The sequence below is a fragment of the Mauremys reevesii genome, linkage group 2 (assembly GCF_016161935.1).
Source record: "Mauremys reevesii isolate NIE-2019 linkage group 2, ASM1616193v1, whole genome shotgun sequence".
Classification (NCBI taxonomy): Eukaryota; Metazoa; Chordata; order Testudines; family Geoemydidae; genus Mauremys; species Mauremys reevesii.
Window position 1 is genome coordinate 245,269,001 of NC_052624.1, and position 12,464 is coordinate 245,281,464.

Consider the following 12,464-nt stretch of genomic DNA (forward strand, 5'->3'; position numbering starts at 1 on the left):
AGCCAAATCGCTAGTACAGTAAATGGCCAGAAGAAACTGGCTAGGCTGGGGGAGCACTGCAAGAACCCCCTCCCCGCGGTGAAAGCAGGGGGCGGCAAGGCTGCGTTTGCCCCAAGCTGAGGAAGGAGAGCGGGCAAGCTCCGAGGGTCCCAGCGGGAGAGGCTCGGGCTCTCTGCGCCGGGGCCCGCGGGGAGGGACGTTGCTGCAGGCAGCGAGTCGAGGCGCTACGGCTTGCCTGGCCCAGCCGCTGCCCTTGCGGAGAGGTCGGGCGGGGGCCCGCGCTAGGGCGGCTGAGGCGAGGCAACCCCATCTCCCGTTAGGCGGCGGCTCAGGGGGAGGGACCCGACTCTCGCGCGGCGGGCGCCCGCCTCAAAGGGGCAGAGCTGTGGGCGCCCCTCCCCCTTCGCGCCGCCCCGCGCGCTCTGGCCGGGTCACGCCCGGGAGCTCGGAGGGGACGGTCCGCTGCGCCGGGACCGCTTCGCGGCACCGCCGGTGAGTCCGGGCCTCCGCGCCTCCTGCGTCATGTGGCCCCTTCCTCCCCTCCCCCCAGCCAATGGGCGGCCCGGCCCTAGCAGCAGGGGGTTATAATCCGCGGCGCGTCATCACAGCCGCCTGCGGGGCGTTCTTCGGTCGCTGCCGGTTGGGTGCGCGGAGGAGCCGGGAGCGGGGCGCGCCGGTCTGGCAGCTCCGCGCCATCCCCCCGCCCGCTCCTGGGCGCGTAGGCAGCGCGGGAAGGGTCCCCAGAGCTGGCCAGGTGCGTGTCCACACAGCCCGGGGCCAGGGCGTGTGGCGGGCTGCGTGAGTGCCCGGGCCGGGGGGTCACTGTGCCCCGCTGTGCCGCTCGTCCGGAGCCGGGCGGGGTGTGTGTGACGGGGACGGGTGCCGTCGCGCCGGCTGGTGGGTGGCGGGGCGACGCGCGCTGCCTCCCGGTGCGGCGGGGGAGGCTGATGTGCGCGGGGGCTGTGGTGCGGGGGCCGCTGTAGGGTTATTCGCGCTCCATCCTCAAGGATGTGCGGCGGCGGCGGCTGCTGCTAAGGCTGCTCGCTGGCGGCACAAACCGCCTGTGCGTGTCTCGCTTCAACGTTGGAGAACGGCGGCTGCTCCTTTCTCCGCGCTCTCCTTGGTAACCTCTCTGCCTTGCTTTCCCTGGGCTGCTCCTGCTGCTTTGTGGATGTTGGCGGCTTCTTGTTGTGACAGGAGAATGTGTGTGTGTCCTGGGCCCAGGCGGATCGGTATGTATCGCACTCATCCTTGCTGAGTAGCTGGGACTGGGGTCGGGTGGGAGTTATGGAAGGGATAGGGGTTCTCAAACTGGGGGCTGGGACCACTCCGGGCATGAGGTTATTACATGGGGGATCTGGAGCTGTCAGCCTCCACCCCAAACCCCACTTTGCCTCCAGCATTTAAAACGGTGTTAAGTATGTAAAGAAGTGTTTTCAATTTAGAAGGGGGGTTACATACAGAGGCTTGCTATGTGAAAGAGGTCACCAGTACAAATGTTTGAGAACCACTGCCTGCAGGAGAGAAGGGCTAGCTGGCTCTTAATGGGGGCTGACACCTGACCAGCTAAAACTCCTGCCTAATGGTTCTTCTCTCTCCAACATCCCTTCTCAATAGACTAGACTGATCGTTTGTTTTCCTGAACAGCTCTGACTGGCTTTTGAAACCGGAATGGGGTTGGTTTCATATTGTAAGATATGGGAGTTTCTGATGCAATTAATTAATCATTAGTATTTTTTAGGGAGGAACCAATTTTTTTATGTAGCACCAAAATATGGTGACTTTTAATATATTGACTAAAACAAATGTTCCAGTGCCTTTAAAATGTTATAAAATTATATATTAATACCTAAATAGTACATTACTGTAGTGATAAGCACTATTCAAAAAATCCAGAATCTGTATAGCTATAAACACAATGTTTATAAAGCATTTATGGTCTGAAAAGTGTTATTTCCAGGCCATTTAAGCCCTGGAGGCTCTTTTAAGGCAGGCTTGGCTCTGATCACTTGACAAGCTGACTAGTAATATTTCCAACTAATTTTGCCTTTGAGTTCTTCCTGTTTCTTTGTCTTGTACCAAATTTTCACTACTTGGTTCTTAAAATACTTTGTGTGGACCATCATGAAAGTAGGCTGCCTACTTGTGGTCTGAGGCCATACTTTGCATCAGTGTTTATAGGGGAAACTGAGCAGACTTGTGCTCAATTCATTGATAAGGTACAGAATTACATCACTTAACCGTTAACTTTAATAAATCCTGGCTCATTATGCTAACATTCAAAATAGGCTGCTCATGCACATGTCAGTATAGGCTGTGATCTGCTGTAAAGCATATAGGGCAAGGAAAAGCTTAAGTATGTTTGCAGTTACAAAAACAAAAAAGAAAAGTGTGGGCCTGCCCTTTCAGTGCTTTTCTCTTTTAATGTCACATCGTCTCTCTATATGTTTTCCCTGTGTTGTTGATGGGTGTGGGGTTTTTCAACTGATACAGATAAGGTTTTCACTAACTTAACCTCTGGTGGCACTGCAGAGCCAATACAGCTGCAAAACATTATTTGTATTTTTGCTTCATCATGGATCAAACAACAAAAACTTAGCAGAGTTCTTTCTACAAAATTGCTAGGGTAGGGTGATTTGTGAAACTGAACACAATTTGACTTTGAAACTAGCAATCATAAAATGTTGATGCACTAAACATCTGATGAAGAACAAATGCATAACACCCAATATCCACTTTTCTGACCATAAGTATACCTAAAGAACCTATTGAGACTTTTTTGTCTTGCTAAAAAAGATGCTACGTGAACATGACACTCAAAAGTAATATGTATATAGAACTTTCTGCATACTTCTGTAGTAGAAGGGACTATTAGAGTTAGCTAGCGAAGTGGTAGTGGAATGCTTTGTGTATGTGTGTTAAAGCCTGTCCTTTCCAACCTACTTGCCCAGGTCAAATTGGAAGTTTTCTTGGGTGAATGCCATCAACTTTGACAAGTTTGTAAGCTTTCACTTTAATTTTAAAAATAAATAAATCAAGCAACCTAGACCATATTATGGTCCAGATATGAATTGTGTGTAAACCAGTGCAGTGCTTTTTTATTAAGTCTACAGACAAGTGTGTTTCAGTACGTCTGCTGAAGCTGGGGAAAGCTGGGAACAACAGCAGAAGTTTTTTGAGTTTTCACAGCTGGTTTTAGGAGCCTCATAAGGTGCAATGGAAACAGACAACAATTGAGTCAGTTTTCACTGAGGCAGACACTAAAGCTGTTCACAGTGAATGAAGATCCAAAAACAGAATTAGAAAAGTAGAGTATCAGAGACACCACCACCATAGCTGTATACAGAAATTTGAAGGAGGGGTAGAGTAGTGAAGACCTTCACACCAACTTACCTTATGGCAAGAGCCGAGAAAATGACAGGGAATATTATTCCTTCTAAAGCCTGTCTGGGAGGGCAGCTTCAAATTTATCAGATGTTTGTTAGTTGGAGGCTGACCTAAATGATGGAGCCCTTGCGCTGAGTCTGGGGACAACATGCTGGTAAGAATTTTAGCACCCTGCCCTTTCAAAGTAGTCTGTGGTTGGAGAGAGCCCTGGCTGCTCTGCTGCACGTTCACTTAGGATTGGGGTGGCAGCCTGTTGTTACTAAGAGGAATAGTGTTCAGCGTATTAGGCCTCTGGTAAAACTTCTGAGCAATGTGGCTGGGAGCGGGATAGGTGGGAGAGACTGAAGCTAAAAAGAGGAAGTGTGTGTGTTTCATTAAAAATACACAGACAGAGAGAGGAACTTTTTGAGGGGAAAATAGGAGGAGAGGAGAGTGTGGAGGGAGAGAAGGAAGAGGAAATGTGTTGATAACACATGAAGAGGATACCATGATCTTATAGAAAAAGAAAAAGTAGAATGAAACTGAGAAGTAATAGAGCTGATTGAATTGTAATCACCAAATGTTTTATTGGCATCAGTATTTGTCAGTTTATTCAACAAATACTTGGTTCATTATGTGACTACCTTTGCAGCTGGGCAAATGTATTCTTTAATACTGTTGAAGTTAGTTGCATCACACAACTCTGATTAGTAACATTACTAATTATGTACTGATTTTTAATTGGATGACTTTAGCAGGGACCATTATCTGGAGGGATGTGGTGGTGGTCAGTGCATCTTCAACCTAGCTTCTTCATAGGGGAGATATTCTTGAGTAATCTATTCAGTTGCTATGTAGAATACTTTTGCTTGATTCTTGATTCCTTTGTAGTAGATATCCTGTCTTGAACTTTTCTAGCAAGAAGCCACTTTATTAATCTCAGAGTAGGGATTTGAAATCTGTCATCCTGTCCTTTTGCACAAAGCTTGCAAATAAAAGCCTTAACTAAAAAAAAAAATCCCTTTTTAGTTTATAAGTGAGACACTAGTTTTGTAATGAGATTTGGTTTTTCTTTGTTTTTTATAAAGAACACTAACATCTTATTCTGGACACTTTTTCCCTGAGAATAAGACACTGGAACAAACTATAGTTTATATTAATTGCAAATGTAGATGCTCTCAAGTTGTTTCTACAAGGCAGAAGGCCATTATTATTATTATAAGACCTAATTTCCAGGTATGAATCTCTTGGCTCATTTATGCTATAATCTTTGGTTTTCAAACTCTCAATTTAAGGGGACATTCCTAAAGTTAATAGAACTGTCAGTGCACATAACTTTGTGTAGGCTCCTCTAGAAGGCCTAATTTAGATAGGGGACTATATCTATACAGTAACTCCTCACTTAACATTGTAGTTATGTTCCTGAAAAATGTGACTTTAAGCGAAACAATGTTAAGCAAATCCAATTTCCCCATAAGAATTAATGTAAATGAGAGGGTTAGGATGGATTCTCTCTCTCTCTCACACACACACACACACACACACACACAATTTTTTTTTTAAACAATTTTAATAATAGTGGGTGGGTGGTGGTGGTGATGATGATTGGTTGGAAGGTTGGTTGAGGTGGAGGAGTCAGGGGGGGAGTGGTGGGGGGGGCAAAGCCTGCAAGCACTGCAAAATGAACTAGCAATTGGCTCTGCCTCTCTTCTCACACTCAAACTCTAAAGGCAGCAGGGAGGGAGGGAGAGACACACACACACACACACACACACACACACACACACCCACCCACACACACACACACACACACACCGTGTGTGAGCGAGAGATGCGCGTGTGTATGTGTGTCTCTTCAATGTTGTCTCCCCTCCCTCCATTCCTGCTGCCTTTTAGAGTGTGAATTTCCCCTTTATGTACACTGCGTTGTTAATTAGATCAGCTTGCTGAGACACAACTGCTGCCAGCAAGCTCCCTCCCTCCCGAGCCCTGTCCTGTGTCCCCCCCTGCTCTATGGAAGATAGGGTAAGCGGGGTGCAGGAGCAGGGGGGAGAGGGACACTGACATTAGTCCCCCTCTTGCCCCCCCTCCGCACAACAAGCAGGATTCTCGGGGAGCAGCTCCAAGGCAGAGGGCAGGAGCAGCACGTGGCAGTGGGAGGAGGGACAGCTGCAGTTGCTAGCCTGCTGGGCAGCTGCTGCACAGGGAACTTAGGGGAGCGGGGAGCTGATGGGAGGGCTGCCGGTCCACCCTGGTTCCAAGCCCTCACCAGCTAGCTGCAATGGGCTGCCCTTCCTGCAAGCAGTGGATGAAGCAGGCGGCTGCCAAATGACGTAGAGCATTGCACAACTTTAAACGAGCATGTTCCCTAATTGATCAGCAACGAAAGAACATTAACCGGGACAACTTTAAGTGAGGAGTTACTGTACTGCCCCACGGTGTGCACCTAAGGGCTGGTCTACACTGGGGAGAGGGGTGTGTGTGTGTGGGGGGGGGGAGGAATCGATCTAAGATGCTTCGACTTCAGCTACGCTATTTGCGTAGCTGAAGTATCTTAGTTCGACTTACCTGGCCGTCCTCATGGCGGCAAGTTGACTGCCGCAGCTCCCCCGTCAACTCAGCTTACTGCTCCTGCTGAGGTGGAGTATGGGCATCGATTCGGGGATCGATTTATCGCATCTAGATGAGACGCAATAAATCGATCCCCAATAGATCGATTACTACCCGCCGATCCGGCAGGTAGTGTAGATGTGGCCTAAGTGTTGCTCTGTAACTCTCCCATGTGGACCTTGTGGGCATAAACCTAAAGGTCTCACATTTGCACTAATGTTCCCTTCAAAGTCCAATAATTTTAATAAGGAAGCTTCCAAACTAATCTAAACAGTTTAAGAATTTACTGGCAGGAGCCTCAACACTGGAGAGGCTTCCGATGTAGAAGAGGCTTTAATTAATGCTCTCAGGACTTAATTCTATTTCTGTAGAAACTTCAAAGAGGACTACTTAGTGTGCACTTGGGACTCAGACTCAGTTTGCACCTGCAGCATCCACATGTGTGAGTTAAAGCGCAGCACTTTGGTGTGCACTGCTATTTGTGCCCCCCTTAGTCCAAATTGCAGGGCAGTGTAGATGTGCCCTCAGTTTGAAGACTTTCAGAGCTGCTCCTTGTATCTGCCAGCATTGAGGCACTGTTCTCACCTCAGCACTTCTAACTTGGGATTAGTTTTGCTCTCTCCACAGCATCCTGTGGCCCAGGAAGTGAGACTGGGAAATAAATTCACAAAAGTCTGCTTTCATTTTGGCAACCCTCCTAACCATACAAGGATGGTTCTCATTTAACTTCCTACCTTGTGTCTGGTACCAAAGACCAAAATATCTAAATCAAATATTTAAGTACAGTATAGTTCACATTGCTCTTGAACAAGATGATACACTTCTGCAAGCATTTTTTTTACACCGCCTTTCCCTCTTCCCCTTCCCTAGAAGGACTCCGGGTGTGGGTGTATAATGGTGTACAGTTTCATCAACTTTACTATTTTCTTCACTGTCTTGAAACGCTAACTTATTTTGTTCTATAGCTAAGCTTTCTATGATACAAATCTATCTATGCTAAAGCTAACTGCTTCACTAAACCTACTAGTGTGTGGTTTTTCCCTCTTGTCTTTCAGCAATTCCTGTCAGAAGCTCCAGACTGCCATTATTCTCTGATGCCATGCCAGCACCAACTCAACTGTTTCCATTGATTCGTAACTGTGAGATTGGCAGGATATACAATGCAGTGTGCTACTGCCATCACAAACATCTTTGTTGTTTGTCACCTCATTTGGCTCACAATCATTTGAGATGTGCACCTCAGAAGAAACTTGCAACGCTCTGTCCAAAAGAGAATTTTCATCAGTTTATCCATGCAAGGAGCTATGTTTCCACACCACAGAGATTTTACCTCACTCCTCCACAGGTCAACAGCATTCTGAAGGCAAATGAATACAGCTTTAAAGTCCCAGAATTTGATGGCAAAAATGTAAGTTCTATTCTTGGCTTTGATAGCAACCAGTTGCCTGCTAATGCTCCAATAGAAGACAGGAGGAGTGCGGCAACATGCTTACAAACAAGAGGAATGCTTCTAGGTGTATTTGATGGCCACGCAGGCTGTGCTTGTGCTCAGGCTGTCAGTGAAAGACTCTTCTACTACATTGCTGTCTCTTTGTTACCTCATGAGACTCTACTTGAAATAGAAAATGCAGTGGAGAGTGGCCGTGCCCTGTTGCCCATCCTACAGTGGCACAAGCATCCCAATGATTATTTTAGTAAGGAAGCTTCCAAACTGTATTTCAACAGTTTAAGAACTTACTGGCAGGAGCTCATAGACCTCAACACTGGAGAGACTACTGATGTAAAAGAGGCTTTAATTAATGCTTTCAAGAGGCTTGATAATGATATTTCATTAGAAGCTCAAGTGGGTGATCCAAACTCTTTTCTCAATTACTTGGTACTGCGAGTGGCCTTTTCAGGAGCAACCGCCTGCGTGGCTCACGTAGATGGTGTTGATTTGCATATTGCTAATACTGGTGACAGCAGGGCAATGCTTGGTGTTCAAGAAGAAGATGGATCTTGGTCTGCAGTCACTCTGTCCTATGATCATAATGCACAGAATGAAAGTGAAATAGAACGAGTAAAACTGGAGCACCCAAAATCTGAAGAGAAAAGTGTTGTAAAACAAGATAGGCTGTTAGGCTTATTGATGCCTTTCAGAGCTTTTGGTGATGTGAAATTCAAATGGAGCATTGAACTTCAGAAGAGAGTTATAGAATCGGGACCAGATCAGTTGAATGACAATGAGTATACCAAGTTTATCCCTCCTAACTATCACACTCCTCCATATCTCACAGCTGAGCCAGAGGTCATACATCACAAATTAAGGCCTCAAGATAAATTCCTGGTGTTGGCTACAGATGGCCTGTGGGAGACCATGCATAGGCAGGATGTGGTTAGAATTGTAGGAGAGTATCTTACTGGAGTTCATCACCAACAGCCAATAGCTGTTGGTGGTTATAAGGTAACTCTGGGACAGATGCACGGTCTTCTAACAGAAAGGAGAGCCAGAATCTCCTCGGCATTTGAAGATCAGAATGCAGCAACTCATCTGATACGTCATGCAGTGGGAAATAATGAGTTTGGCGCTGTCGATCATGAACGGCTGTCCAAGATGCTTAGTCTTCCAGAAGAGTTGGCTAGGATGTACAGAGATGACATTACAATTATTGTGGTGCAGTTCAACTCTCATATTGTAGGTGCATGTCAAAATGAGGATTTCTGAATTTTAAATCTATGTACAGTTTACCAAAGTTGTCATAACAATGACTAGTCTGATCAGAAGACGAAAATATACTTTGGTGAGCAAACCAGAGTGTCTGCTTATAGGAATTAAAATGTGTGCAAGTATATTTCTCCCTCAATTGCCCAAAGTTTTATTAACTGTGGAAAGTGCTATTGAACTAAGTCTTCCAAGAAGATGGCACAACATGGAAAGAGGGACTTGAAACAAGTTTGCACTATTGAATCAATGAATGCTGCTAGAACAATATTTTGGGTTTGGTAGGGGTAGGTGAGAGGGAGGGATAGAGAACTCTATTAATCATCACATTGTTTTGACTAGTCATGAAACAAAGCCTGCTTGTAAATATCTATATGGCTATCTTACTAGATAAAGATCGGAATCTTGCTGAATATCAGAACTGATAAGAATGAATTTTTGTCTGCAAAGTAGATATGGTTATTCTGCATGTATGTGTGGTGTTTTGACCTTTATTTTTTTTTCTCCCTAGGGGAAGGAAGATGCTTTAAGTAATAAGAAACTAACTTGATAAATTCTTATCCTTGAGTTTTCCCAATTTTGCTTAGACAATGTCATTCTTCACTTAACATTCTAGGCAAATATATATGTATTTTTAACTTTCAAATGCAACTCTTTAAGCCATAATCAACCAGAACTTAAGATAACTTGGTTAAGCATATTGGGATCTCATAGTAACTTATACAAATGCAGTCTTAAATTCCCTCATGTTGATAGTCTTCTGCTTTTGGGGGGGATTTTTTGCACAACTTTAAGGGCAATAATATCTTTCTGCCATCTCTGAAAAATCAACTGCATAAGAAAATTCCATTATGGAAGACTTCAGCTTGCAGTATGAAACTATAACTGCTTTTTGCAAAACATGGAAGTATTTTCAGTCAGAACTGTGATGCCTGTTCAAAAGGTCACATCCTTGGCAGGCAATACTACTGTTTGGTACCAAAAATCTCCTCTAATCACATGATGAATTCTAATATGAACTTCTGAAGAGACTAGAAAATCACTGTTAGCTATTTGGTGGCTCAGTAAATTGGCACTCATGTTAACTTCTGTTGTGGTAGCTTCAGTTGGGTCACGTACTGGATTACTTAAATATCAACATCAGGGGAAATTCACTCATGTTTTATATAGGTTAGTAAATTGAAAACATCATAAAGATTAAAATAGCTTGTAAATAGGTGTACTAATAGAGAAAACTAACTGGCCTGCATGTTGTATGCATAACAATAGTTGCTTTCTTGGCATTACAACATCAATTACTGTAAATCCTTTGAAAGAACTCAATCAGTGAATGCATGTTCTCTTGCATCCACAATTTCATGATAGAAGAAAGTCTCTTAAATGTTTCTCTGTATTGTAATAACTGAATTGCAAAATTAAAAGGAGATGACATGGTATTTCAGACTAAATTTTATACAACTGTAACTACTGAACACATTACTAAAGTTGGCATAGAGGTCATCATATCACATTTTCAGTCCCTCTTTAACTTTTTATCTAAATAAGCATAATATGAAACTGAGGGCTTTCTCAACTCAAATAGCATCAGTGGCCCTTTATACACTTAGTGGTATTCCTTGAATTAAAAAACTTACCATTCTGGCTTTTATTGTAGAAACTTTGATTACATGTGTTCGCTTAGTAATTAGTTGTTGTGATCTTGTTTCTAGAGGCCCTGGAGCAGTTTTAGGTCACCCTGTTCAGTATCTTCTATGTTGCATTATAATTATAAAAAAAAGTCAGGAAGGTATTTAACTCCCATTTGGAGTTCTCCATTATAACTAACTTACTTAAGGAATCTTCTGAGTCCAATTAATATTATATATGTTGTAAAAACATAGTTTCCTGTCTTGGTTGGTCATTAAGCTACTTGAGTTTTCCAATAAACATTAACACTACCAAGTAAGGTTACTACAACCACTGAACTTGTTTATAGTACACACTATTTTCATTGTATAAATGCTGTGCAGCCTTAACTGCCTGCAGCCTTAACAAAATATGCTGGTCTTCCCTCTGTGGGTAGAAGAAACTTGATCTTTACAGCAGAGCTTGATTCATTTCCTTCCTCCCTACCCCACCCCAAATTGCGGATGTTGTCTGGAATGTGAATGGCAAACCTGACCTTGGGGGGAGGAGAGAACAAATTATAATGTCCCAAACAAGTGTTGGTTGTTAGTCATCATTGGCTTTGTATGTTGCATATTAATGACTAAATGTCATTAGATAGGTCAGTATGCTCTTTTTGTCTTCTCTTATGCTGTCTTTTGTTCCCTTACGAAATGTATTTAAGCTGTTACATTATTTAGACTTCATTACACTTTTCTACTGTTAAACATAATACATATATTGAAATGTTTAATGTATGTCTCTCAATAGGGGTCTGGTACAATCCTAACTTGTTAAACCTAAGACTGATCCTCTGTGTACAATATTCAGTTATAAAAAAGATCTTTCTTTCATACAAGATGCACATATACAGGATCAAATGAACCAGTATTTATGTAGGGGCTGGAGATTTACTCAAAATGTATGCAGTGAATTGAAGCAGTATAACTGTACTTGTTGAATGCCATATGACATAATCTACAACAGTCTTCTAATAGAGTTCAATAAAAAAAATCAGTTATACAGACATCACTTGGTATAAGGTAACACTTTGTTCTGCAGCACACAAGGAACGTTATTTTGCCTTTCTTCCCCTAAAAGCCTGGCTACAGGGGAGAGTTCGAACACATTACAGTACTGCCAGAATTGAAGCTACATTCTGTAAGGCTTTGTACAACACTGTCTAGTGAGACAGTCCCTGCTCTGAAAATCTTATTTTAAATTGACAAGGCAGACAAAAGGTTGGGTAGGAAAACAGGAGTGATGTGACTTCTTTGCCATGGTAATACACCAAGTTAGAGCCAGTTTGAGAATGCAGGTCTCAACTCACAGTACTGGGCCTTGGCTACTAGACTATATTGCTGTCTTTAATTCTGATCCTAGCTACCCTGAAGCTTGTCTCTCCTGTACTTATTATTATTAATTATTATTACTGTGTATATCCTGTATTGATCTTCCTATTAATCTTCATGGATGGTAGAGGGGTGAGCCTGGGTATGACCAGGCAAGAAGAAAGAGGAGGGTAACACTAACTGTCAAGCTCAAACGGTTTTCTATTAAATTTGAGGCCTGCACCTTTTTTTATTATGAATATGACATGCAATGGACCATACACAATCTGAAATGAGGAAATGAATGTGTCTAATATGCACAAATATCTGATGCAATGATATAAGTCAGTACTGTGGAACTCCCAAGGTTTTTTTGGTGGTGGGATTTAGAATGTAGAAGAGGAGGATGGGAGTACTCCTGAGGGCATTCTGTACCAAAAAATTAAAAATTTTGCACAAAAAAATAAAAATTCTACACATACTATTTTAAAATTCTGCAAATTTTATTTGTCAAATGAATGTGGAGGTTCCAGCATAGCCGTGGGGAGCACAGTCCACTGGCAGCACAGAGGTGGGAGATCATTGTGCAGCTCCCCTCTATCCCTGGGACACGGACTCAGTGGTGAGGCTGTACCCAACCCTGGCACAGCGCAAGGACCAGGCCTGCCCCAGAAACACCCCAGGGCCCTGCCCCTCTGTGCCAGGTGCGGGTGGGTACGATCAGCAAGGCAGGATGCAAGTGTGGAGGGACTTAGTTTGGAGGATCCAGGTGTGGGTTGAGAGAGTTCTGTGTGCACAAGGCCTTGTTGGGG

General features: G+C 43.8%; 1 protein-coding gene across 6 annotated transcripts; it reads left to right on the top strand.

Moving 5' to 3' along the window:
• Positions 1-377: 377 nt before the first annotated feature.
• On the top strand, positions 378-12,136 carry PDP1 (pyruvate dehydrogenase phosphatase catalytic subunit 1). Of its 6 annotated transcripts, none has more exons than XM_039526989.1 (3): positions 460-492; positions 1,198-1,232; positions 7,032-12,136. In XM_039526989.1, the coding sequence occupies exons 2-3, from the start codon at positions 1,202-1,204 to the stop codon at positions 8,678-8,680; spliced, it is 1,680 nt and encodes a 559-aa protein (XP_039382923.1). In that variant the 5' UTR covers positions 460-492; positions 1,198-1,201; the 3' UTR covers positions 8,681-12,136. The 6 variants fall into 6 exon arrangements, with proteins under 6 accessions (XP_039382925.1, XP_039382923.1, XP_039382926.1 ...); XM_039526988.1 differs by lacking the exon at positions 460-492 and adding an exon at positions 609-754; XM_039526990.1 differs by lacking the exon at positions 460-492 and adding an exon at positions 6,348-6,418 and having other exon boundaries at positions 1,189-1,232.
• Positions 12,137-12,464: the final 328 nt, after the last annotated feature.

What these genes read in the sequence shown, in the direction of transcription:
- PDP1 (XM_039526993.1), top strand. Translation starts at nt 1,172, where the DNA reads ATGTTGGCGGCTTCTTGTTGTGACAGGAGAATGTGTGTGTGTCCTGGG. An exon ending in TCCTGGGCCCAGGCGGATCG is followed by an intron (nt 1,233 to 7,031) that starts GTATGTATCGCA and finishes CTTGTCTTTCAG; the next exon opens with CAATTCCTGTCAGAAGCTCC.